General features: G+C 39.6%; 1 protein-coding gene across 14 annotated transcripts in view; it reads right to left on the bottom strand.

Annotated features, from left to right (window-relative positions):
• Window positions 1–25,111, bottom strand: part of KIF21A (kinesin family member 21A) — a 150,471-nt gene that overhangs the window by 61,362 nt on the left and 63,998 nt on the right. For 8 of the 14 annotated variants that reach the window (XM_075927460.2, XM_075927474.2, XM_075927496.2 and 5 more), the window contains exons 8-15: window positions 21,864–22,059; window positions 20,177–20,366; window positions 17,491–17,554; window positions 16,709–16,912; window positions 12,223–12,261; window positions 8,812–8,896; window positions 6,416–6,530; window positions 2,334–2,522 (exon numbers count right to left, since the gene is read on the bottom strand). In XM_075927460.2, the coding sequence (XP_075783575.1) occupies window positions 2,334–2,522; window positions 6,416–6,530; window positions 8,812–8,896; window positions 12,223–12,261; window positions 16,709–16,912; window positions 17,491–17,554; window positions 20,177–20,366; window positions 21,864–22,059 (1,082 nt within the window). The remainder of the gene's footprint in view (window positions 1–2,333; window positions 2,523–6,415; window positions 6,531–8,811; window positions 8,897–12,222; window positions 12,262–16,708; window positions 16,913–17,490; window positions 17,555–20,176; window positions 20,367–21,863; window positions 22,060–25,111) is intronic. The other 6 variants (XM_075927470.2, XM_075927532.2, XM_089778660.1 and 3 more) reach the window with 1 other exon arrangement.

Here is a 25,111-nt window from a genome sequence, read left to right as displayed (position 1 = left end):
CTGGTCTCACTTCTCTCACCTTCCAACACCCTAGCTCACCCAAACAAAAATGGACAGAAAACTAATCATGAAAGCCAACTTTGACCTCTTCTGGCCCATGCAACACTGGCAGAATCTTAAAGACCTCAATTCAATATGACTGGTAGACTTAATAGATTAGGGATGTCAACAGTTTACTGGGCTATAAAGTGGGTCTGAACCTCAAATGATAAGTAACCGAATCCAATAATTGAACAAAATATTACTATACAATAAAAATATAGCCAGTAAGGTCTTTTCTGAAAGATAATTAGAAACTAGAGATTAATATCATAATGTATTAACACTAAATGAGAAAATATGGATACTCAATTATGCTTCAAAGTTTGTCACAAAATGCAGGGAGAAACAAGATTTTCCCCAGACAGGAGAAGGCATGATCAATAAAAGCAATGGAAGCCCTATTTACATATGAATCAACAGATGTATGAGATGTCCACAGGAAGGAAAGAAAAGCAGGAGGTCATCCTGGTGTGTCTAGACTACAGGGTTTTTTCGAAAAAAGTGGACTTTTTTGAAAAACTTCCCCTGCATCTAGACTGCTGCTGCGTTCTTTCGAAAGTAAATCGAAAGAACGCAGCAGTTTTTTCGACTGAGGAAAACCTCATTTTACGAGGAAGAACGCCTTTTTTCGAAAGTGCTCTTTTGATAAAAGGTGCTATATAATGCAAACTGTGCTTTTCCGAAAGAGAGCATCCTGACTGCCTGGGTGCTTTCTTTCGAAAAAGCGGCTTGCTGGAAAGTACTGGTTGTAGTCTAGACACTCTTTTTCAAAATAGGCTTGCAGCCTAGATGTAGCCCAAGTCTAGGGACAAAACAGTGAGTTTGGGAAGAAATAAGGAGAAAGAAGAGGCTAACTTGGCATCTATCACTGGATGGGCACCAGGGGCCAGAGCCCTTGCAAACTGAGAAAGCCAGGACCTTCAAACAAGTGGGTTGAACTGAATATGAGTGAGAAACCTGCTTAAATAAGATCTTTCACTGTAGAAGGCAAAGGAAACCAGAACTTGTACTTCTGTAGGTGGTTCTGACCAAGGGAAAAAGTCAGTCATGGCTGGAAAAAAAGATTGGCAGGAAATCTACTGTGAACCTGGGCTGCAGAGTTATGTCTTGGTCACTAAAAGGTGTATTTTACTTTTATGTGCTTGTGACCATTCTCACTTTCTCTCTCCTACTTGAGTTTACTTTAAATTCTTTTAGATTAAACACTCTTGTTTTACTTTTATTCTAAATCAACCCAGTGCTGTGTTTGACTTGAAGTGAGTATCAACAACAAGCTGTTCTACTTTTGCCTCTTTAAAGGAGCAATAAACTTTATTACTCCTCTGAATGTTCTAGGAATTGGCAGGTTATTTCAGGGCAAAGGGTTCTGAGGAAATTTGGAGCTCGGAATATATTGGGGTCACTTGGCCAACAGAAACTAAGTCTGGTAGAGCCCAAAAGGCTATGCTGAAACAAGCAGGTTTCTGGGGTAGTTACTGAATCAGAACTGCACCACACACATGTTCATGCATGCTAGTCTGCTGGCTGTGATCTTCCAGAGAAGGAACTACTGCAGCAGAACACTGTAAGGCACTCAGAGCTACAAGACAAACACAACCTCTCACTGGTCTGCATTACACTCTAAAACAGGATAGGGGCATGCATCACTAATTGAACCAATGAACTCTTGTTATGCTACCTCTAGACTACAAAGAAAAGTCAGAAAAAGATATGCAAACTGCAATTTGCATATCTTTTTCCGCTTTTCTTTCAAAAGAGGCTTTTCCGAAATTTGGCGCGTCTACATGGCACCAAATTTTACAAAAACCTGCTCTTTCAAGCCATCCCTTCTTCCTCATAAAACAAAGTTGACAGGGATGGTGAAAGAACGTGTCCACTTTTTTGGAAATTTTTCTGAAAAAGTGGACATGTCCTTTGGATGTAGCATTGCCCAGAAAAGCGCTGCAGTCTAGATAAAGCCTTAGAGTGGCTAAAAGGAAAAGGAAAGAAAAAACTATTTGAATTGAAGTACTAGATTTTTGACTTCCTTTCACACACTCACAAGAAGTTAAAAATACCTCTTCATCTACCCTTAGTACAAAACAGCAATAAATAAAGACTTAAAAACTAGCATTACTAAAATCGAGAAATTAACAATTATTAGAAAATTATGACCCTAGTTAGCAGTTAATTTTCAAGTAATTTCTCCTCTCAATTTTGACACAATGTGTGTGGGGGGGAGAGAAGTAATGAATAAATTTGTCTCGAAGATAGTGGAGTAAAATGATTTAAATAAAAATTACGTGTCTTACCCAGGTTTTGAAGAACCTGATCTCTTTCAAGCTGAGTGTCTCGAATCTTATGCTGTAGCATCATTAGCTTTTCTTCATATTGCTTTTTCAGAGTCTGTAGTCTTCTTTGGCTGTTCTCTAGCTCATCTATCAGCTTTTGTTTTATGGCAATTTCACAAGTGATATTCGCTAAATCTGCCTGAAAATTTTCTAAAAGAAAAAAAAGAAAAATTAGATGCTAAAAATGGAGGCACTCAGAAACTATGGCATTGAGGACCATATAAACATTTATACAGATACCTACTGTAACTTTAAGGTACTCTATATAATGGCATTGAAACATTTTGTCAAAAAGCCCAGGATTTTGAAAAGCCACATTATTTGTCATGCTGGATCTGCACCTGGGTAACCAATTTCCGAGATTCAGAAAAAATACAAAACAGCTTCTCCTCATCCCACACCCACTCTGTGAAATACAGAATTGAGTAAGATGATTGGAAAGTTCATCAGATCATTGCTATTTTTGTTGCAACTGTTTACACGCAACTCCCACCTCTGAAATACCTTTGTCTCCCTGAGTTTGGCTCACAGAGCCTGCTAGATTTCCTTCAGCTCAAGAGCTGGGGAAACTTCTAACAGCAAGCTCAGGAAAGTGTAGGGAGAAAGTTTGGATTGGTCAGTGAATCTTAGGTGGCATCCTTTACTGAGCTGCTGAAAAGGTATATCCTATCTCTAGAGAGAAGTTAGAAGCCGTCTCAATCAAAAGGTAGGGAGTCCCCTTTCCCTGACTGCAGTTAGGTTTATAAGGTTTAAGGGGAATATATTTGACCCAATGGGCCCTTGCTTCTCATGTTTTGCTCAGGAAATAAGTTACAGGCAGTCCCCGGGTTACGTACAAGATAGGGACTGTAGGTTTGTTCTTAAGTTGAATTTGTATGTAAGTCTGAACTGGTACATATTGTAGGGGAAACTCTAGCCAAACATTTCTCCAGAGCTCAGTTTTATTCTCCCACACCTCACTTCTCTCAGTCCTTTATTCTCAAGCTGAGATGTCTGCTAAGAAAAGCCGCTCCGCATCTCCCTGGTCTGCTGGGGGAGGGGGGGGGGGAACGCTAGCTTCGCATCTCCCTGGTCTGCTGGGGGGAAGCAGCTAGTGCGGGGTTGCCTCACCCCGTTTGTAAGTAGGGATCCGATGTAAGTTGGATCCATGTAACCCGGGGACTGCCTGTACCACATTCCTTCTACAATGCCGAGACAAGGCAGAACTGGGGCGGAGGAGGAGGGATAAAATCAAATCAGTATCTTAGATGCCTGTATACAAATGCAAGGAGTATTCACAGGAAATAAGCAGGAAGAACTTGAAATGCTAATAAATAAACACAACTATGCCATAGTTGGTATCACAGAGACTTGGCAGGATAATACACGATTGGAATATTGGTATAAAAGGGTACAACATGCCCAGGAAGGATAGGCAGGAAAAAAGGGAAGAGGTGCTGCCCTGTATATTAAAAATGCATACACTTGGACTGAGATGGAGATGTACCTAGGAGACAGACTTGTTTAGAGTCTCTGGGTTAGGTTAAAAGAGATAAAAAACAAAGGTTGATGTCATGCTAGGGGTGCGCTACAGACCACCTACCCAGGCAGAAGAAGTGGTTTTTTTTAAACAACTAACAAAATCATCCAAATCATAGGATTTGGTGGTGATAGGAGACTTCTACTATCCAGACATATGTTGGGAAACTAACACAGAAGGGAACAGATTATCCAAAAAGTTCTTGGACTGCATTGGAGACTTTTTTTTTATTTCAGAAGGTTGAGACAGTTACTAAGGAGGAAACTGTTCTAGATTTGATATTAACAAATAGGGAGGAAATGGCTGAAAATTTGAAAGAGGAAGGCAGCTAGGGTGAATTCATGAAATCATAGAGTTCATGATTCTAAGAAATGGTAGAAGGGAGAACAGCAAAAGAGAGACAATGGATTTCAGGATGGCAGAAACTCGGTAAATTCAGAAAGCTGGTAGGTAAGCTTCCATGGGAAGCAAGACTAAGAGGAAAAACAACTGAAGACAGCTGTCAGTTTTTCAAAGGGACATTATTAAGGGACCAAAAGCAAACTATTCCACTGCATGGGAAAGACAGAAAGTATGGTAAGAGACCACCTTGGCTTAACCAGGAGAACTTACATGAAATAGAAATAAAAATAAAAAAGGACTTGTATAAGAAGTGGAAACTAGGTCAAATTACAAAGGATGAATATAAGCAAACAACACAGGTATGCAGGGGCAAGATTAGAAAGGCAAAGGCACAAAACAAGCTAAATCTAGCTAGAGACATAAAAGGTAACTGGAAAACATTCTACAAATATATGAGAAGCAAGAGGAAACTTGGAAATAGCAGAGGTGCTTAATGACTTTTTTGCTTCCATTTTTACCAAAAAGATTGATGCTGATGGGATACCGAACGTAGTGACTGATAATGGAGATGGGGTAGGTTTAGACGTTAAAATATAAAAAGAACAAGTTAAAAATCACTTGGAAAAGTTATATGTCTGCAAGTCACCAGGGCCTGATAAAATGCATCCTAGAATATTCAAGGAGCTGATAAAGGAGATATCTGAGCCTATAGCTATCATCTTTAAAAGCTGGAGATACCAGAAGAGAGATACCAGAAGACTGGAAAAGGGCAATAGAGTGCCCATCTACAAAAAGAGAAATAAGAACAACCCAGGGAATTACAGACCAATCAGGTTAATTTCTATGCCAGGGAAGATAATGGAGCAAGTAATTAAGGAATTCATCTTCAAACATCAGGAAGATAATAACGTGATAGATAATAGCAAGCACGGCTTTATAAAGAAAAAATCATGTCTAACCAATGTAACAGATTTTTTTAATAGGATAACAAGTCTCATGGATAAGTGAGACATGGTGGACGTGACATATCTAGAAATATTAAAGGTCAATTAATTGAATAGTCGATTAACCTCATGAATTCTCATCGGTTCCTCGACTATTATACAGTTCCAGAGGCGGGGCTAGAAGCCAGTGCACTCCACCCCCACTCCTGAGGACCCCCCGCCACTCTGCGCTGCTGCCTCTGTATCTGTATTGTGTCCAGTTATGGGCACCAGATTTCAAAAAAGGTGTGGAGAAACTAGGGATGGTCCAGAGAAGAGAAACAAAAATGATTAAAGGTCTAGAAAACATGAACTATGAAGGAAGACTGAAAGAACTGAGCTTGTTTAGTTTAGAAAACAGAAGACTGAGGGGGGACATGTTGCAAGGAGGAGGGAGAAAAACTGTTCTCTTTGGCCTTTTATGATTTAAGGCCTCTTTGGCCTTAAATTGCAGCAAGGGAGGTTTAGATTGGACATTAGGAGAAACTTCCTAATTGTCAAGGTGGTGAAACATTGGAATAAATTGCCTAGGGAGGCTATGGAATCTCCATCACTGGAGATATTTAAGAGCAGGTTGGATAGACATCTGTCAGGGATGATCTAGACAGTGCTTGGTCCTGACATGAGAGCAGGGGACTGGACTTGATGACCTCTCAAGGTCCCTTCCAGTTCTAGTGTTCTATGATTCTGTGATTCCACTGGGCTAAAGAACAAACTTCGGTGAACTACAGCAGGGCAATTCAGGACTTTTGCAGTAAGATATAAAGAAATCCAAAGAAACATGTCCTCAGAGTCCACAGAAGGGAACAGCAGAATAGACAATACACAGAATACTACTGATAGAGGATTCAGGAGATACTAAGCATGCTTCCTTTCCTGCCACAGGGAAAGAACCACAAACAGTAGTCATCCTGGAAAAGCAAAGTGTAAGGAAAGTGGTATTTACAGCTAACTGGCATATCACAGCAAATGCCAGCTTTAAAAATTATGTGGATTTCCTTCTCGTGCACAGCTTCATGAACTAAGTTTGTCTACAGAGCAGTGTCCGGATGAGCTGCCCCCACAATGCACTACCAGCCTCGCTCACAGATTAATCAGTCTCCGGGGCCTATGAAACAGCATCATCTATGCCAAAAATATGGGGTTCCCAGACAGAACAGATTTTTTACAAATTCTGCACAAATGTGAACAGATGTCACCTTTTTCATCTAAGTCAGAATCAGATTCATCTGAGCTTTCAACAACTTCCATGTCATCATCTTCATCTTCATCTTCTTCCTCATCCTCATGATCACTTATTTCTTGAATTTCTTCCTACAAGCAAAGGAGGGAAAACTTAGTCCAAATCTACATTTAACCACTTCTCTTTGGGTATGTCTACACTACAGTGTTATTTTGAAATATCTTATTTCGAAATAACGCATCTAGACACAAAATGAATTTTGAAATAGAACGTCCACACTGATAGGATGCTGAATCACATTTAAGGTGGGCTGGAACCAGTTCTGGAAGGGCATCAGGTCAGGAGTTAGCCTCAGACAGCAGCCACACAAGGTATCGGAGACATGTGTTTAAAGTGATCCCTCCGGACAGCCGGTTCTATGGCTTCCCTGCTTGCTTTCCTACCTCGATGAGGGATAGCGACAAATTTTTTCACTGCGTGCTCTGGTTGCCTCATTCAGGACACCACAACACTCTGCAGCATGGAGCTCGAGCCGCCCCTGGGCACTCTGGTGCTTCTCCTGGGCCTGTTGCTGTGAGCCTGGCAGCACGTTCTGCAGGCAGTAACAGTCTCCCTGGTGTGCCCCACTTGGGGCTTGTGACTCATTCCTCCCTCACATTCTTCCACTTACCCCTCCCTAACCCCCCTTTCTGCTGCACAATAAGAGACACATGTGATCATTACAACAAAGCCTCATTATTGAACAAAACTGGGGTGGGGGGGGAATGAAACTGAGGTGAGACTGGGGAAAGAAAATGGGAGAAAGGAGGAGGGAGGGTGGGAGAGGAAAACTTGGGAGGAGGGAGCTGGCAGGTGGAGGCAAGGGGAAGAAGGGGGAGGAGAAACTCAGGGGGGTCTCGCTGGCCCAACTGTCTCCTCCTAGCACCACGGATGTGGGGGCCTTGGCGTCTCTGGGGGTTTGAGGAGGGTGGGGAGCAAGAAGCAGGAGGAGTAGAAGGAGTGGGAGGAGGAGCGGTAGCTGGGGAGGCAGCAGGGGCTGGAGCAGCAGGAGGCAGCAAGCTCTGTCACAGGGTCGATGACTACCTGGGGGGCACGGACTGTCCTGTACCTCAGGATGTTGTCCAGGGCATCAAAATAGGGGCAGGAGTCTGGGTCTGCCCCTGGTTAGGAGTTGCCCCCTGTCGCCCTGGCATATGCCTGCCGCAGCTCCTTTATTTTCATGCGAACCTGCTCCTAGGTTCGCATGTGGCCTTTAGTGGGCAGGCTGCCAGCCATCCGCCTGTAAATGGTTGCGTTCCTCCGTCTAGTGTGGAGATCATGGATGTTGGAGGCATCCTCTCAAACCTGTATTAGGTCCCTGATCTCCGCACTGGACCAGGCAGGTGCCCACCTTTTCCAGCCCCTGGCAAACTCCTGGGAGCTGGCAGACTGGTCCTGAGGAGCGCTGGAGGGCTGGCTGGCAGTGGCTGCCTGGCTCATGACCACTGGGTCAGTGTCAGGTGCAGTGACTGCTGGCTCTGGGCTGGCAGGCTTGGAGCTGGCACAGGCACTGTGGCCAGACTCTACCCCTTTAAGGGCTTGGGGGGTGACGGAGGGGAAAGGAGTGTGATGGCGCGTTGGGGTTTCCCCATCTCCTGCACCCCCATAGTGGCACGAACAGACTCCACCAGCCAGTAGAATAGAAGGAGTTTATTGCTTCTCCAGGATACAGCACAGCACAGATGTAATCTGGTTACAGGAACTGGGGGTAGGAGGTCTCAGTGCCCCCCCTTGAGATGGGGGGTGGCTGGGCCCTACAATCCCAGCCCCCCTCCCTATCTCCTTCTCCCCTGCTTCCCAGACCGAAACTACCACTCTCTTCCAGCCCTGCCTCCCAGCCAGGGCTCCACTCCGCCTTCTTCCCATTGTTCCACTCCCTGGGAGATAACTGGTAGGACAGGTTTGGAGCCCCCTTGCATAATGACTCATCCCATACCCTGCTGGGCCGTGCTACAGACAGCAGAGGTCACCCACAGCCCACTGCCCAGCATAGCAACCAGCAAGGTACCCCCCACTACGTCACAAGGAGTTTTCTTGGTTTTGCCCAGAGTGGCCACCAGGGCACCCTGGGAAGGGCTGGAGGCCCCCTATTTCGAAATAAGCGTCTACCCAGCGCTTATTTCGAAATAGCAATTTTGAAATTTGCGCTATTCCTGGTGGAATGAGGTTTACCAATTTTGAAATAAGCCCTCCACTATTTCGATTTAATTTAGAAATAGCGGTTTGGCTGTGTAGACATTGGCAAAATTATTTCAAAATAACAGCTGTTATTTTTAAATAACTTTGCTGTGTAGACATACCCTTTGACACCAATATCAACTTGAAAGTACATGGAAGTAAATCAGACTAGTATATCATCCTTTAAGTACTTACCACTTCCAATTCATTATTCTCCCTCTCAGAAATACTTTTTTCATCTCTTTTCTCCTGTTCATTGTCTGGGTTCTCCTCTTTAACGCTATTAAAAGAAAGTGCGAATGCTAGATTAGCTCATTGACATTATTGTAGTATTTTTTCCCCTAAGCCGGTAACCTGCCCTAAGCACTTGTAAAAACATAATGCTCCAGAAAAAGAAGAAAAAAAAATTAACTAGCCAGGAAAAACACCACTTCTATACCTCCACAGATAATATAATGCCTTGATTTTTATTATCATTATATAATCTTAGCTTATACTAGGAATGTAAATAGTTAACCAGTGGCCTGGCACAGCCTCTAGCCCAACATAGGCAGAGGGCTGCTCTAGCCCAGGAGGACCCACTATGGGCTGGGGTTTCACCAACCTAGCTGCAGCTGGTGGAGGGATGACTGCAGTCTGTCTGCCCCCATTTAAGCAGTTAACTGGCTAAATGTAATGCTGTAAGGAGATAACTGATTAAATGGGGTTTTATATCCCTAGTTTATACAACACTATTATTGATTATAAAATAATGTTAGATTTACCTTTAGAATATTTAATTTTATAACTAGAAATTTAAGTAGCTGGAAAAAAACATATACCATAGCAGTCCCCTCGGAATAGAAATTGCAATGTAGCCCCTGTAATTTTTACTAAGTACACTAGAAGAGTATTTAGTGTGTGATTTAGCATACAGCAGATTTTCTTGCACTGTCTAATCTGTCATACTGTTTATCATCTGCAAACTCAGGCATAAGGCCTGAAAAACAGAATCCAAACTTATTAAAACTTAATTGCTTTTTGGAGCCTATACATTAAAGCATGCTCAAAGTAAGCATTGATATGCAGCTGGTCCCCGAGTTATGAACGCATCAATTTACGACCGTTCATATTTACGACCAACCTCCTATACAGCCGGAATCCAAATTATGAACGAAATCCGCACTTACGAACAGCGCGGCCGTATGTCAGTGAATGTAATCTGACTTACGAACACATCGAGTTATGACCAAGTACTTGGAACGTAACTCATTCGTTAGTCGGGGACCAGCTGTGCTATAAAACATGAATAGGAAACCCTGAATAGGAATTTTGCCATAGGACACTATTTCAAAAAGCAACTTTTTCATTTGTCAAGCAGGCATTTTAGATTTTTTGGAAGAACATTTACATTCTTCTTGCATTTAGAATATTGTTCAATCTTACTTGCATGTCACACATCTCTTTCCTCTCTTGAAAATGTGAACGGTAATGACTGGTGTATTAAAACTGACTATTATAAGCACAACCATTAGAAAAGAGAATTATATTCTACTTCATTCTTTTAAGTGGCAGGTTATGATGGAAAAGCAAAATTCACAGTTAAAAGTCAAGTACCCAATTCCAGTTACTTCATTTACAAATACTTAATTCACTCTACAGCTAAGAAAAAGGGGTCATTTAGCATATTATAATCTAAACCCATCATTATTCCTCTTCTTTCAGGTTCCACAGCTTCTACCATCACCTGGGCTGACTGTCTTCTGAAGATACCCAACACATTGTGATATAACAGTTGTTCTAGAGGCCAACTGAAATTAGCTCACTGCAAGCAGGGCAAATATTTCTTAAATATATTCCATGTCCTTTCCTCATATAAAATTCTCAGTGGGGTGGCCATGTTAGTCTGTAACTTTAAAAGCATCTAGTAGCCACTCAAGCTCATCTGAAGAAGTAGGCTTTGCCCACGAAACCTCATGATACTGTGTGTGTATGTGTGTGTGTGTACATATTATACACACACACAAAGACTATATATAGTCTCTACGGTGATACAGGACTACTTGTTCTTATATCATATATTCATTTTTGAACATGTAATTGCCTGAAAAAACACATTTTATGTTAAAAATTCAACTTTTTATTTATTCATTTTTGTTAAAAATTCAACCCTGTCTGAGTGAATCTGACTTTCCAGTACAGATTTATAAGTAATATATGCTGAAGCATCAGCTCAAACATAAGCAACAGACTGGACATTACAGAACCAAAAATAATTATAGTTTTATGTAAATTTGCTGATCATCATTCAGTCTGGCAACTGTGGATACCAGCACATTCATGAAGTGCCTGGTATTTGGTACAAGACTTTTCATAAATCAGATATAAATTGTGCTTCTAACTGTAACTATATATATGGCACTATCTTACACTGCAGATCTGTTTCCCACACATATTCAGAGTTTTAAATGTTTAATTTTACTCCTGTTAGCAATGTAGAGCTAGCTGTATTCTGTTCTGGTCCATGCTTCATTAATAGAACTATTTACAAAACTACAATTGTAGAATCTTTATTGCTGACAAGAACCCAGCTTGACTTTCAGATTCCAGGAAGGAATCTGCAAGGCTGATGGCTTTCTTGAAATTTCAATCACACACCACTGAAATTAAAAGAAATTTTGTACTGACTTTAGTGAAACATGGATCAAGCCCTATGAAAACAATTTTTGCCTGTTTTAATCTCACTCCATACATTTCTTATTGGGAATCATTATTACCCTACACACACAGCTGGGATGAACACCTGACTTTCAGAATTTAAGAACTTCTTAACCTACCATTACTGGGGACTGCAAGAATGATGTCTGCAGCTATTCTCAGGGTACATTTACATTGCATGCAATATGGGTGTGTAGTGTATGTGCTCAGTCACCACCTTCCCGCCCCCCAGCATTATTATAAATAAGAGTGAACTAGGTAGGCAAGAGTTAGGAGAATAAATTCGTGCCCTACATGGCTTGCCACTAGCACAAGCTATGCCTCCCTGTCTACACTACTATTTTGAGCAGTGTAATGTGCCACTGCTTCCTCGTTGCCAGAGCCTTTCCTGATGCAGGGAAAGATTCCAGCAAAGATAAGCAGTGGGCTTAAGCTCTGCCAACTGCTTATCCTAATACTTTGCCCTTAGAAGAGCCTTACCTACCTGTAGTGAAAGGCTATGGCAGCCAAATCTGCTGAAATCTTTCCTTACTGTGGAAGTCTTTCAATGACATGTAGCTATACACTGCAGGGTGAATGAAGCTTGGTTTTTACTGCAGTGTGCAGTCTACATGTATAATATAGATTGCCAAATCTAGTATGGATTATATACATGGTCTCATAGACTAGAAGCATTAATTCCCCAACATTAACAGCCCAAAAGGCAAGAGCCCAAGGTTAGCCTTAACCACAGTTACATACAGTATGTTTCTTCCTGTTTTTTTAAAATTGAAAGAAAAACCAGCTTTTAAAAGCCCCAATAAACTATACTATATGTGTCTAGGAATCTACTGATAGAATTGCCTTTCAAGTATGGCAACTAAATTAATGTAAATTACAGTTTAATTAAAAATGTGGGAAAATTCCAACCTTCTTCCTTCTTGATTGCTTTCCTCAAGTTTCTGTAGCCTTCAAAAGCAGGAGGTACAGTATTGGAAGGCCAAGCCAATGAAGGACAAACCAGACAGTGAAAGCGAAAGTGGCAAGGAAGGTAAAAATGATACATGAGCTTGTGGACTTTCAAATGAAACTTAGAAAGCTATCATCAAAAGACGACAAATAGTAAAAAGGCAATACATTTTGTGCAGTTGGAAAGTAAAGTGAAAACAAAGAGTTGCTGTACACTAGACAGTGTTTCTACTATCTGAGGTTGGCCAGTCTATCATCATAAAGTACTATAGCTGTCTATACTTCAAGTTGCACTAGTGAGGGGGGTTTTGGAAACACAACAGCTTATTTTATTTTGAGAATCATTGCTAATGAGCTTTTAAAAAGTATGATCTTCAAAGATAATTGTTTCTTCTCTTTGGTCTTCAAAAGACCCTTTAAATCAGTATAAAAGGCCGTTAACAAAATATTGTTTTAAAATTTCAAAAAGTACTGCCTTTAAACCTTACTAACAAAATATATATCTCCGCTATGTACTAGGATGCTAAAACAATACACTAATTTTATATTATATATGCTACAGGTATCTACATATACATTTTGCATTAAAAGAAGAATATACAGAAAACTTCCAATCTAACAGAAAAACCAAAGTGATACATTCTGCCATAACACAGAGATATATCTGCATTCTGAAGCTGCTGCATTTTTAAAGATTTTAAGGCAAAATATTATAGTTTACTCTAGTGGGATGAAAAATGTATTTGCCACTTATTGCTTGTTGCAACATCAACAAAAGAGTACAAATCAGAAGCAATGGGATGGGAAAAAAATACCAGGAATGTTTTTAAACAAGAGATGTATTACAGTAAGGAGATGGGTGAAAGACTTTAATAAATGCAGCAATGTCCTAAATTACTGAAAATATTTTAAAATTTTGCTCTCTCATTCAAAATTATTAACTAATTTTGAGTTGAACTTATTAGAATGCCTGCTTATTGGGCAGCTTCTTTTTTAATTAACTGGGACTTACACGTTCATATGTAAAATACTAATTATGTTGATTCTTACTTAATTTTATCGATATACTAGTGTGAGAAAAGCAACAGCAAGAACTGTTAGTATAGGCAACAAAATGGTTACAAAATACACAAAAATAATTTCAGACTGAAACAGGCAAGGAAAATTTACCCCAGGAGCTGAGAGATTAGGTTACATTGATTGGAGAACAATGTACTCAGCTATGTGACAGTTACACCAGCCATGCTAGCCAGCTGATTTCTAAATGTAGGAAGTTTTAGGCCAGCAGTTCATCAAGTGCTTCACTTTCAAAGCACTACATACCTGTTGCTCCTTTAAAAAAAAGCAGTTAGGCATACAAGCAGATTTCAGGTGACTTTACAGTGATTTAGAAACACCTATTTAAGAGGATGCATCACTAGTCACACTGACTCATGTGACTAGAACAATACTGTATAAAAAGAGGTGACATGGGACACCCCAGAATGTGTTGAAATGGTACACATGCCCCTCCATCTCCTAACTCTGGAAGGAGACTCAGGCAGCGGCTCTCTACAGTCAGAGTACATGCTCAGATCTTTCAGCCGGTCCAAAAGCTCCCTCACTGTCCTGAGTGAAGTACCGCCCATTCGGGTGACAAGAAAGGGGTGTGAATGGGAAGTAGGGGGCACAGCTCCCACTCTGGTCCTGCTGTGAACAGGGACCCAGTAGCTGCCATCTTCCCTCTTGGCCATGCCAGAGACAGCAGCATCAATGGAATATCGAGCTAGGAAGCATCCCCATGCAATAGAAGAACTCCTGCCAGAGTCTGAGGTCCATGGACTGGGACAGGGGTTCCCAGCACTTCCCTGAGTTCCTAGCCCCTCCACTGGGTGGGGATGTGGATGCCACAGTTTAACATCTCCAGTGTGAGTGTCAAGTTACAAGCTATCGGGCCATCTACGCTGCTGTCTGAGGCTTGGCCCAGAGAGGAAGAGGCATTTGTTGGGTCTTAACTCAGAGTCACCCATAACACTGTGAATAAGGTATATATGGCTGTGAGTGCCACTGGCTGATATATGGGCCAGGTCAAACCAAATCTTCAGAACATTATGCATGTACAAGGGCTAGGTTATTCAGGCAACTTTAAATGAATGAAAATCCATAACAAGATACTGTACAGTCAGGGCAGCTAAATGTCTGAAACAGGAGTTTATCTGAAAGAATCCCCAAACCTCAGGGCAATTTGTCCATTTTTATTCATCAGCTAATCCATTGCTGACTACTGAAATTGCAGAGGATCAAATGTAAAGAATTCTCTACTAGAAACACCCAGTCTGCAGTTCATTAAGTTGATGGAGGAATCCACATTTTAATATCATAGCATACTTCTATGATACTCCAAACCCTAACATTTCTCACCATTCAAGAGGTTTTCTCCTGTGTGTTTTTAACTACATGCAGAACAGCAATTTATATAGTGGTATACTTTAGATAGATTATTCCAAGGAGCATCAGCCATATATTTTGCTTTACACAGATAGCAATACAAACCCTACGGGTATTCATAAACCATGATCCCATTCAATAATCACAAGGCTAAAAAAGTGAGCCCAAATGCATCATTTTCTGACCCTTAGCACCTGAGCAGACAACAACAATCATTCAATCGCTTAGGAATTAAACAAGGACATGATTTTCATGTTATACATTTGTAAAACATATAGAGCACCTGCCCTCAATCACCCTAAGCATATTTACACCAGCCCAGGATCTGGCCCATTCCAATAGCCAATTCTGGAGTTCAGTTTCCTCCTGCTGTAATGGAGATTTCAAAAAAAGGGAGAAATAAATAAATAACTACATACTCCTTTGTGTAACTCTGTATTTGAATTCTTCATCATAAGATTTTACTACCTTTATCTTCCTCTTCAATACATTCTTTTTCAGGCTTGACTTTGCAAAGTGCTGAACAGTTGGGCTCTAGTTTAGCAAATCACTTGCTTTTTTTTTTTTTTTAAACAAGAGTAAATCTCAGAACATATGCTTAAATTTGAACACATAAAAAAGTATTTTGCTGGATTGTGATTACAATGCACCTTCTAGGTCAAGTCCACAAAAAGATATATAAGAGGTGAGGTACTGAAAATTCCAAACAGATTTGAAAGTTCCCTACAGATATAGGCACTAAGAAAAATAGCGCCCATGAGAGATGGTCAATTTCTACAAGCAACAGTCAGTATTTTTTTAAATCACCTCCTGCAGTTATGACTTTTATAAATATAGGACTCAATCCAGCAGATCAGGGGTGGGGAAACCTCAGGCTTGGCTTGCCTGGATCTGGGCTCCCGATGCTCAAGGTCCCTCTACCCCCAGCACTGGGGAGCCTGAACCAGTGCTCCTGCCCCCTGCTATGCCACCGAAGTGCTGGGGCACAGAAAATCTAGGAGGCTGGGCCCCCTAGGTTCTGCTGTGTGAGGGGAATACAGCGAGTGTCTTTCTGCTTCTCAGTTGGGGATACATCAGTGAGGGTTTGGGGTTTTTTTGTTTGTTCGATAGTTTTGGGACTTAGGGGGCTTTTTGTTTGTTTGTTGTGTTTTTGGCTTGTCACTTGTGTGCGGGCCCCCAACTGACTTTTCTGTGGGCCAGCGGGCCCTGACCCAAAATGGTTCCTCACCCCTGCAACAGATCTTCCTTATACAGAGCTACTGGCCTCAATATTTCATATTTGTAGCAAATGTTTTTAAGGCTTTGTTAAAATTTGTGATAACTTTTTTTGGTATAAGTTTCAATCACCAATAAAAATAACAAGTATAAGCATGGCAATATTTCAGAGAAAAGAGGGCTATTTGATATCGAGAGGTATCAATGAATGGAACTTTGATCTCTGAACAGGCATTTATATAAATGTCAGTGACCATTTCAATAGGTTAGACATTGAATAAAAGAAAAATGAAGCATGAGATTTCAGTGAAGTAGTGAATCTTGAATAAAAACAGGGATAGAAGGTGAAGATGTAAAAAAGCAAAAGAAGCCATTCAAGCGCTACTAATAGAATTCCCAACAGCTTTTTAGGATATCTTTTGAAGCAATCCTTGTGTTTCAATGGAGTTCACAAAATAGTTATTTTCTCTCACTGGAATATCAAATTTATGAGAAGACAACAAAATACATCTAATTTGTACTTTTATAGTTTCAAAATTATTCCAAGTTTCAAATGATAAAAACATGCACTAGAACTGAGGCTCTGATTCTTCAAATGCTTCATGTACTTAATTTTACAGAAAGGAAGTCAGTGGAAACACACATTCATAATGCTAAGTATGTACGTAAGTGTTTGCAGGATAAGGAGCTTAGAGCCCCATCCTGTGCAAGGACTGCAATACATTTTTAAAACTCACTGGTTAAAATACATCCCTTTGCATAAAAGGGATTTAAAATATTTAAAAATATGGATTTTAAATGCTACCTCTTTTTCTTCTTCTTTTCTTTTTTTTTCAGTTTTTCTAAATCTCTCTTAGCTATATCAAGAACTTCCAAAGTTTCTTTTTCTGAAGAAAGCATACAAGCAGAAAATGCTGAAGGGCCTCCAAAATACGATGGTCTTGATGAAGCTCTTGACAAGCTGCGTCGAAGATTTTCGTTAACTGCTTCACTTTCTAATAATTTTGCTCTAACAAAGGAAAACAAAAACATCAAAAAAGCCTTGAGATATCATACAGTTATAAATACAATGGCTATATGAAGAGTATAGTTTCACAGCTCCTGAATTAAACAGTCTTCAAATTTTAAATCAAATTCTAATCCATTGTAAAACATATATAAAGTATTAAGAAAAAACACACTGACATTTCCAGAGATCACACGATTTTATATCATGACTCTACCAACTCATTTATGCTACATGGGAATTGGGCTGGATCACTACTTGCACGGTAATCTCTAAGGAACAATGAGGTTAAGTCTAAAAAAGTTACCAGTTAAATTCACAATAATCTTTATTTTCCTTTAAAAATAGAGGGAATGTACAACAATCTTAGATTCTCTTTTGTTTCTGAGGTGTTTAAGTATTTTTTCAAATACCAACACTTATATAAAGTTACTAGGTTCTTCAAACCCATAAAGATACATCCAATTTTCATTTTTAGCTCTGCTAATGATATGAGTAGCAATCTGGAAAGCATTTATATTCTGAAAGGTTTTTCCTACCTATATGTGAAACTCAAAGCACCAGAGCATGCTTACAAGTACCTGAGATCTTCAATTTCCTTGATATAGTTATGAATCATGTTGCCAATTTCTTCATTCCCTTCTCCTTTAAGAGAGACAGAGAAAATGATGTAAAGTAACATGCATATTAAATTAGTAAGGATGCAGTAGAACAGAGCTACTAAAAACGTACATTGTGATTTGGGTTTCCCACTTTACATTTTCTCCTCATTTGTGAAAGAGAGATCATCAATAACCTGATGTGTTTACAACCAGCAATGTTTTTTCCAAAAGGAAATAAAAAGATCTGGTGAAACAAAGAACTTAACAGCAGTGTAATGTATATCTGTAAGTAATGTGTCACACTGAACAGCTACCAGGTTTGCAACTCAAATGACACTCTCTGCGAAGAAGCAATGTTAAAGTAGTAGGCATCAAAAATCTTGACACACCAAGGTTATAACGACAAACTCCAGGATTTGGGCCTAAAATTTTCCATGTATAGGAACTTACTGTTTCCTATCAGAGGGGTAGCCGTATTAGTCTGAATCTGCAAAAGTGGCGAGGAGTCCTGTGGCACCTTATAAACTAACTGAAGTGTTGGAGCATAAGCTTTCGTGGGCAAAGACCCACTTCATCAGATGCATGTAGTGGAAATTTCCAGAGGCAGGAATAAATATGCAGGCCAGAATCAGGCCGGAGATTCTGACTGGATCCACCTTGTCATCTCCAGCCTGATTCTGGCCTGCATATTTATACCTGCCTCTTGAAATTTCCACTACATGCATCTGATGAAGTGTGTCTTTGCCCACAAAAGCTTATGCTCCAACACTTCAGTTAGTCTATAAGGTGCCACCTGACTCCTTGCCGCTTTTACTGTTTCCTGTGTCCTTTATTTTATTATTTAATTTGAACAGTTTACATTTCATTATTATCTCTGTTCCTGTGGACATTGATAACAATAACAATGGCCAACAGATGCACATTGATTCCTAACAGCTTTTCAAATATGAACTTTCCCAAGTTGCACAACCTCTTTGCTCCACTCTGCGCTAATTAGGCCTCAACTGGAGTATTGTGTCCAGTTCTGGGCACCACATTTCAAAAAAGATGTCGAGCCATTGGAGAAGGTCCAGAGAACAGCAACAAGAATTGATGAAGGGTCTAGAGAACATGACCTATGAAGGAAGACTGAAAGAACTGGGCTTGTTTAGTTTAGAAAAGAGAAGACTGAGAGGGGACATGATAGCAGTTTTCAGGTATCTAAAAGGGTGTCACAAGGAGGAGGGAGAAAAATTGTTCTCCTTGGCCTCTGAGGATAGGACAAAAAGCAATGGGCTTAAACTACAGCAAGGGAGGTTTAGGTCGGACAGTAGGAAAAATTTCCCAACTGTCAGGGTGGTTAAAGAATGGAATAAGTCACCTAGGGAGGTTGTGGAATCTCCATCTCTGGAGATATTTAACAGCAGGTTAGACAGACATCTATCAGGGATGGTCTAGATGGTACTGGGTCCTGCCATGATGGCAGGGAGCTGGACTCGATGGCCTCTTAAGGTCCCTTCCAGTTCTAGTGTTCTATGATTGTTGGGCAAAGGGGAAAGTAGCTTCTGAACCTGCTTCCACCTCTTTCTGTTGGCTGCAATTTTATATCTGGGAAAACTGAAGCTAGGTTTTAAAATGGAATTGGCCACATTCACACTAGCCAGTTGAACCATATAATACAGTGATTTATAAGACTGTGAATGCACACAGGCCTTAAAAGATAGCTAGCTATGAAGCCAGTGTAGATGTGAATGTGTGGCTATTTATACAATAAACAGAATTAGCTCCAGCTAGACCACCATGGCCCTGTAAGTTTCATTAATGTGCATCAAGAGGGTCCAGAGGTGTTCCGTTTAAGAAATGAACTGGCCATTCTCACCTCCCACTCCAGCATCAAATTCCCATAATTTTAACACCAGTACAGATGAATCAGCTAGAGCCCTAATGTAGACAAGTGTCTGGTATGCGGAGAAGCAAGTTTCATTAGCACAATGGTAAAATGGTTGTAGTCACAGGAACTTTATCTACATTTGGCCTTCCACCAGTTCTAATGCTGGTTCAGCTGAACTGATGGGATTTTTTTTTTAAATGATACCCCAAGTGCAGACAGGGTCTTTAAAAGGTGAGTTTACAGTGTAACCAGTCTGAAATGTATGTTTCCTCGTTTGTGCCACAAGTTCAACATTTAAACTGATTTTTTTCTATTTATTTTCTATATTAGTTAATGATGAAAATATATCAAACACAATTGTAACAATGTAGGATATGTACATAGCTCCTCAGATTGCTCTGAAACTATATGCAAAATGAGCAGTAGATTAAACAATTTCAAACACTTAGTCTGCAGGGCGAGAAATCATAACAACATCCACCAATTCAGTATATAAGCCCCAATACAAAGAAATGCATCTAAGCATATGAGTAATCCCATACACTGGGACCATTCGCATGTTAAAAGTAACTTGCATACTGAAGAAGTCTGGTCAATTGAGGCCTTAACTTACATACTACAAAGATTTTAAAGTAATAGAATAAAGATGGATAAGAGGGGATTTTTTTTCCTGAAGAAGCAGGTTTGCTGTTGCTGCCCTAAGCAAAGAACTCCAAAAAATGAAAAAGCAAAAGTCTGGCTGCCTCATTAATAACTGTATTAGACAGCTTTTCAATTTTAAAAAGTACACAATACCTGCTCTTGCAAGGACCTGGTTGGCCTGATCACTCAGAAGCTGTGTTATTCTGGCTCTTTGTGCATCAACAGTTTCTTGCATTGCTTTAACTCTAACACGCAGGTTATTATTTTCTGTTTGCAGCATAGCATTTTCATGAAACATGTCACTGATGCTTTCCACACCTTCTTCATTAATCATCCTTTTGCCCTAAAAAAATGCATTATTAGTAAACACTGACCTGAACCAAACTGTCATTCAACTCAAAAACTTAAAATTTCCTACACTTCCTACATGGTGGAAGAATACATTTCTCAAAACAGTTTTGTGCTGAAATTATTTTAATAGGTTCCTTCAAAATTATCTCAGCTTGTAATAAGCCATAGGAACATGGATTAACAGGTGAGAGGAAATGAAGAATCCATTGCTTTTCATATTAAAATGAAAATATTTTCTCAAAGCCATCACCAAGAAAGGAGATTGCCTGATAAACAAAACTTAACAATAGTACATTTGCTGGAAATATTTCTACTTTGTTGCTGAAAAACACAAAGTAGCAGTGTTCCCTCTAAGCTGCATGACAGCACAGCTTCACAGGTAATTAATTAGCCCTGCCCAGTCAGAGGCTCAAGGCTCAGTGCAAGGAGCTGACAGATTGTGCGGGGCTGATTAATCACCCGTGAAGCTGTGCTGCCTCACAACTTAGAGGGAACATTGCTAAGTAGGCATAGTGAATATGAGTATTCAATGGCTGCGTCTAGACTGGCAAGTTTTTCCGCAAAAGCAATAGCTTTTGCGCAAAAACTTGCCAGCTGTCTACATTGGCCGCTTGATTTTGCACAAAAGCACTGACGTTCTACTGTCTGATATCAGTGCTTGTTGCGCAAATGCTTTGATATTCCTGTTCGGGCAAAAACACTTTTCTGGAAATGTTTTTGCGCAAGAGGGCCAGTGTAGACAGCTAAAAACTGTTTTGCGCAAAAAAGCCCCTATGGCGAAAATGGTGATTGGGGCTTTCTTGTGCAAAACCACGTCTAGATTGGCACGGACGTTTTTCCACAAAAAGTGCTTTTGCAGAAAAGCGTCCGTGCCAATCTAGACACTCTTTTCTGCAAATGCTTTTAACGGAAAAACTTTTCCGTTAAAAGCATTTGTGGAATATCATGCCAGTCTAGACGTAGCCAATGTGTATAATTTAGACTGTAGTTTTTAAAAAAGTCCAGAATTTACTTTGTTGTTTCAAGAACTCTGCACAAAACATTCAATGTATGACCTGTTCTCTTGCCAGTCAAACCAGTACAGCAATCTCTAGAACTGGGAGGCAAAATTTTCAAACGCTAAAAATATACATGATAGGTTTTAAAACCTTTAATCAACACAACAATAACATTCCTAAAAAAATAACACTCTTACTCAGGTGCCATCCTAAATTGATGTGCAATCTGCGTCCGTGGTTTAGCGGTGAATGAAATGTTTTCTATATAGGTTAGAAGATCACATTCTGCCTTCTAATATGCAACTTCCAATGATGTCAACAGTAGTTATGCATTCATATCTGAAGGTAAAATTTGGGATGCAACCACATGCCATATAAATTAAAGATATTATTCTACATTCTTTACTTGTGTGCAGAAGAAGCAGCTAACAGGAAAATGTGTTGTGAAATTTTAGTGATATTCTAAAATAAAACCTAATAAATTTACTTACTGTTTTGTACTCCATAAGTTCCATCTGAAGACGTGCAATCTCACTGCGCAAACCATTAATTTGTTGACTGGCCCTGTCCTGATTAACCATCACCTTGTTCTTGATGTTCCGTGCCCGATTGGCATACTTTAATGTGTTCAAAGTTTCCATGAAGTCTCTGTCTGAAGGGCTCACACATGCTATCATGACTGTTTGGCTGTGAATTATAGACATAGGTCAAGTTTATAAATCAAAACAAAGAACCCTTTAAATTATGCAAAACACCCTATGTGTCGTAGCATCAATATATCAACTGAAACAAACACTGTTACAAAAACACTGACTTTAACTTTTAAAATGTTCTGTATCTGATTTACACCATTATAATAGAAATTGTGAGTTAATGTTGCCATTTTGTTAAACCTTTTTACTTTAGTATGTAAAATGTTAGATCAATAACTGATCTGATATCCTATATATAAGTAAATGGTACCATATATAGCTGATCATAAGCCTGTACACTCATAAGCCGACCCCCTCAAGTTAAAATAAATTGTAAAAACTGCAATGACCTGTTCATAAGCCGACTATGTCAGTGGTTTGCAAACTTCCAGTGCCAGCTTGTCAGTCAGCCGCTGGCACGTTGGGATGTTTGTTTACCTGGGGCGTCTGCAGGCATGGAGTCTTTCAGCTGCCTCTGGCTGTTGTTCGCCATTCCCAGCCAGTGTGAGCTGCAGGAAGCAGCACAGGCCAAGGGACGTACTGGCCATCACTTTCTGCTGTTCCTGTTGATCCAGAATGGTGAACTGCAATCACTGAGAGCTGAGGGGCTCCATGACTGCACCATTCCAGGTACATAAAACATCTCTGTGTGCCAGGAGTTTATCTTTCTGGGCTGGCAACTAAAGTTTGCCTCCCCCCCACCCCCCCAACTTAAAAACAAAGTGTTAAAACACGACTCATTCATAAGCCAATCCCCTGCTCTTTACTGTGTCATTTTTTACCAAAAAACAAATAGGCTTATGATCAAGCATATATGGTAATTATTTGGCATGTATTAGTTCTTTATATATTCAAAGACTTTATAAAAAGAGAAACTCATTAATCGGTCTGTCAGGTCCTTATCATCCCCATTGTACAGCTTGGGAAGCTAAACTGGAAAAGGTAAACAACTTGCCCAAGCCCTCAATGTCAGGGCACAGACTAGAACTTTAGAATTCTTTATTTGGTTCACTTCATGCACCCAGGCACCAATTCAGCAAGTACTTAAGCACATGCTTAACTTTAAGCATGCAAGCAGTCTTATTATAGTGCAAAACTGAAGATAACACAGCTACTTGAGCTTCAATGTACTTTGCTCAATCAAGGTGTTTGACATCATACTATACTTCCCTTTGACCCACTGAGTGGTATCTTCAGCTCTGCTTTACCATCAGTGTTTCACGAACTATTTTAACAAAATTAATTTTATTCCCTTCATTTTACTTCTCTTTTATTTGAACATAATATGAAAAGTGAACACATTTCTTGATATATACTGCCTGATGCAAAGTCCTTTCAGATAAAACAGCATCAGTGCTCAGTATCTTTAGACACATTATGCACACAAAAGATTAAATATTTAAATCCTTTTGGCAGGATTATGAATAGTGAGAACAGTACACATGGACACAACAGCAGTATTACCATAATCTAAGATCTTTGGGGTGCAGTACAACATAAAAATTCTTGTTACCAGCAATCTTATTTTGTAATAAAAGATTGTATGTAGTATGTCCACAGCATTTACAATATATAGTCAATAGAATATGTTCAATGGAATGTTACAGTATTCAAAATTATATAAAAAATGTATAGTGCACACAAGCAACAGCTGCTTCTCAAAGTTAATGAAATCTGATATTTAAAACAAAATTAACAGACCATTTTAATTAATTATTCATTTTAACAGGTAAAGTGCACAACTAATGAAAAGAAGTACAGTATGTACTGATTGCTACCATAACAAGAATATGGGACAGCTAATTGAAAAAAATTAATTTTATTTCTGCAAGGACAGTATAGATTTCAAATTTTGATTAACCATCCTCTGTGAAATATTTTGGCAATTCTAGGGCTGGTAAAGATATCACTCAGGATATCATTATAACGGATTGGGACATCCAAAGTGTCATGCAGCCGTTCAAATCTTTTTTAAAGTATTATGATAGAACTTTTATCTAGGTTACCACACACATGCACACACTTTTTTAGGGGTGTATATCTAGGTTCAAAGACAATACCCTCTTCGGTGGCACCAAACACAATATCTGTTTTTAACTGGTTCTATCTAGAGACAATTCTGGTTATATAATAGCTTTGTTTTCTTTTCCTTATGATTCAATTCAACATAACATCATTAAACATACGAGCTGCATAAACACTGAGGAAGATGGCCCTGCAGGAGGCACAGAGAGCATATGCTCAGGAACCCTGAGGCCACTCCCAGGAGATGGACTACAATACTTAATCAGATTGGGAGAGTCAGACTCCACCCCAAAGAAAGAAACCTAACCTGGTATATGCAGCTGCTGTCGGCAAGCATTTCCCCAGTGAGTGGAAAGTAGCATACATGGATGTGTATTATAAGGAGGTCAATGGAGATTTGTTAGCCAGCAGCTGTAAAGCTCTTTCTCTACGATATAGAGTTTATATATTTTAAATTATTATTGACATTCTCATGGAAATGTTTGTTTTCTGGAATTCATCTGAGCCTGGATACTTATTCCTTAATTAGCTGATTAATGTTTATGATGACTTTGAAGATGAAAAGAGTTAAATAAATGTTTAAGTATAGAGTATTATTACTCATTGAAGTCATAATCTTCTGTTTGTATCACAGTCATCTCCACAGTAACTCAATGTGATTAATGCTACAGGTTAGGGACTTGACTAGAGGAATAAGCAGGAGGGAATTAACTCTTCAAATCAAGCTTAGAAAATTCATGAAAACATATCAGCTCAGACTCAAAAATTTATTCAGCTTCTGTTTACAATGACGATTGATATTAACAAAAAACTTTGGTCTTTTACCCAACTATTAAATTACACAAACACGCAAGGATCAACGCCCTAGCAAAAGAGGAGGGAGTAGTTTGAAAAAAATATTTCAGACATACAAATATTATCAGTTGCATGGATGGGAGAACAGACGAATGAGAGATTATAAAGAACAATGTCAAAATATTGAGGGGAGGCAAACTAGATTGCAAAATTAAAATGGCAGTTAC

This window comes from Pelodiscus sinensis, chromosome 1 (genome assembly GCF_052426305.1).
Source record: "Pelodiscus sinensis isolate ZL-2025 chromosome 1, ASM5242630v1, whole genome shotgun sequence".
In the NCBI taxonomy this organism is placed as follows: Eukaryota; Metazoa; Chordata; order Testudines; family Trionychidae; genus Pelodiscus; species Pelodiscus sinensis.
The sequence above is the reverse complement of the archived record's forward strand: the minus strand, read 5'-3'. Positions and strand labels throughout refer to the sequence as shown.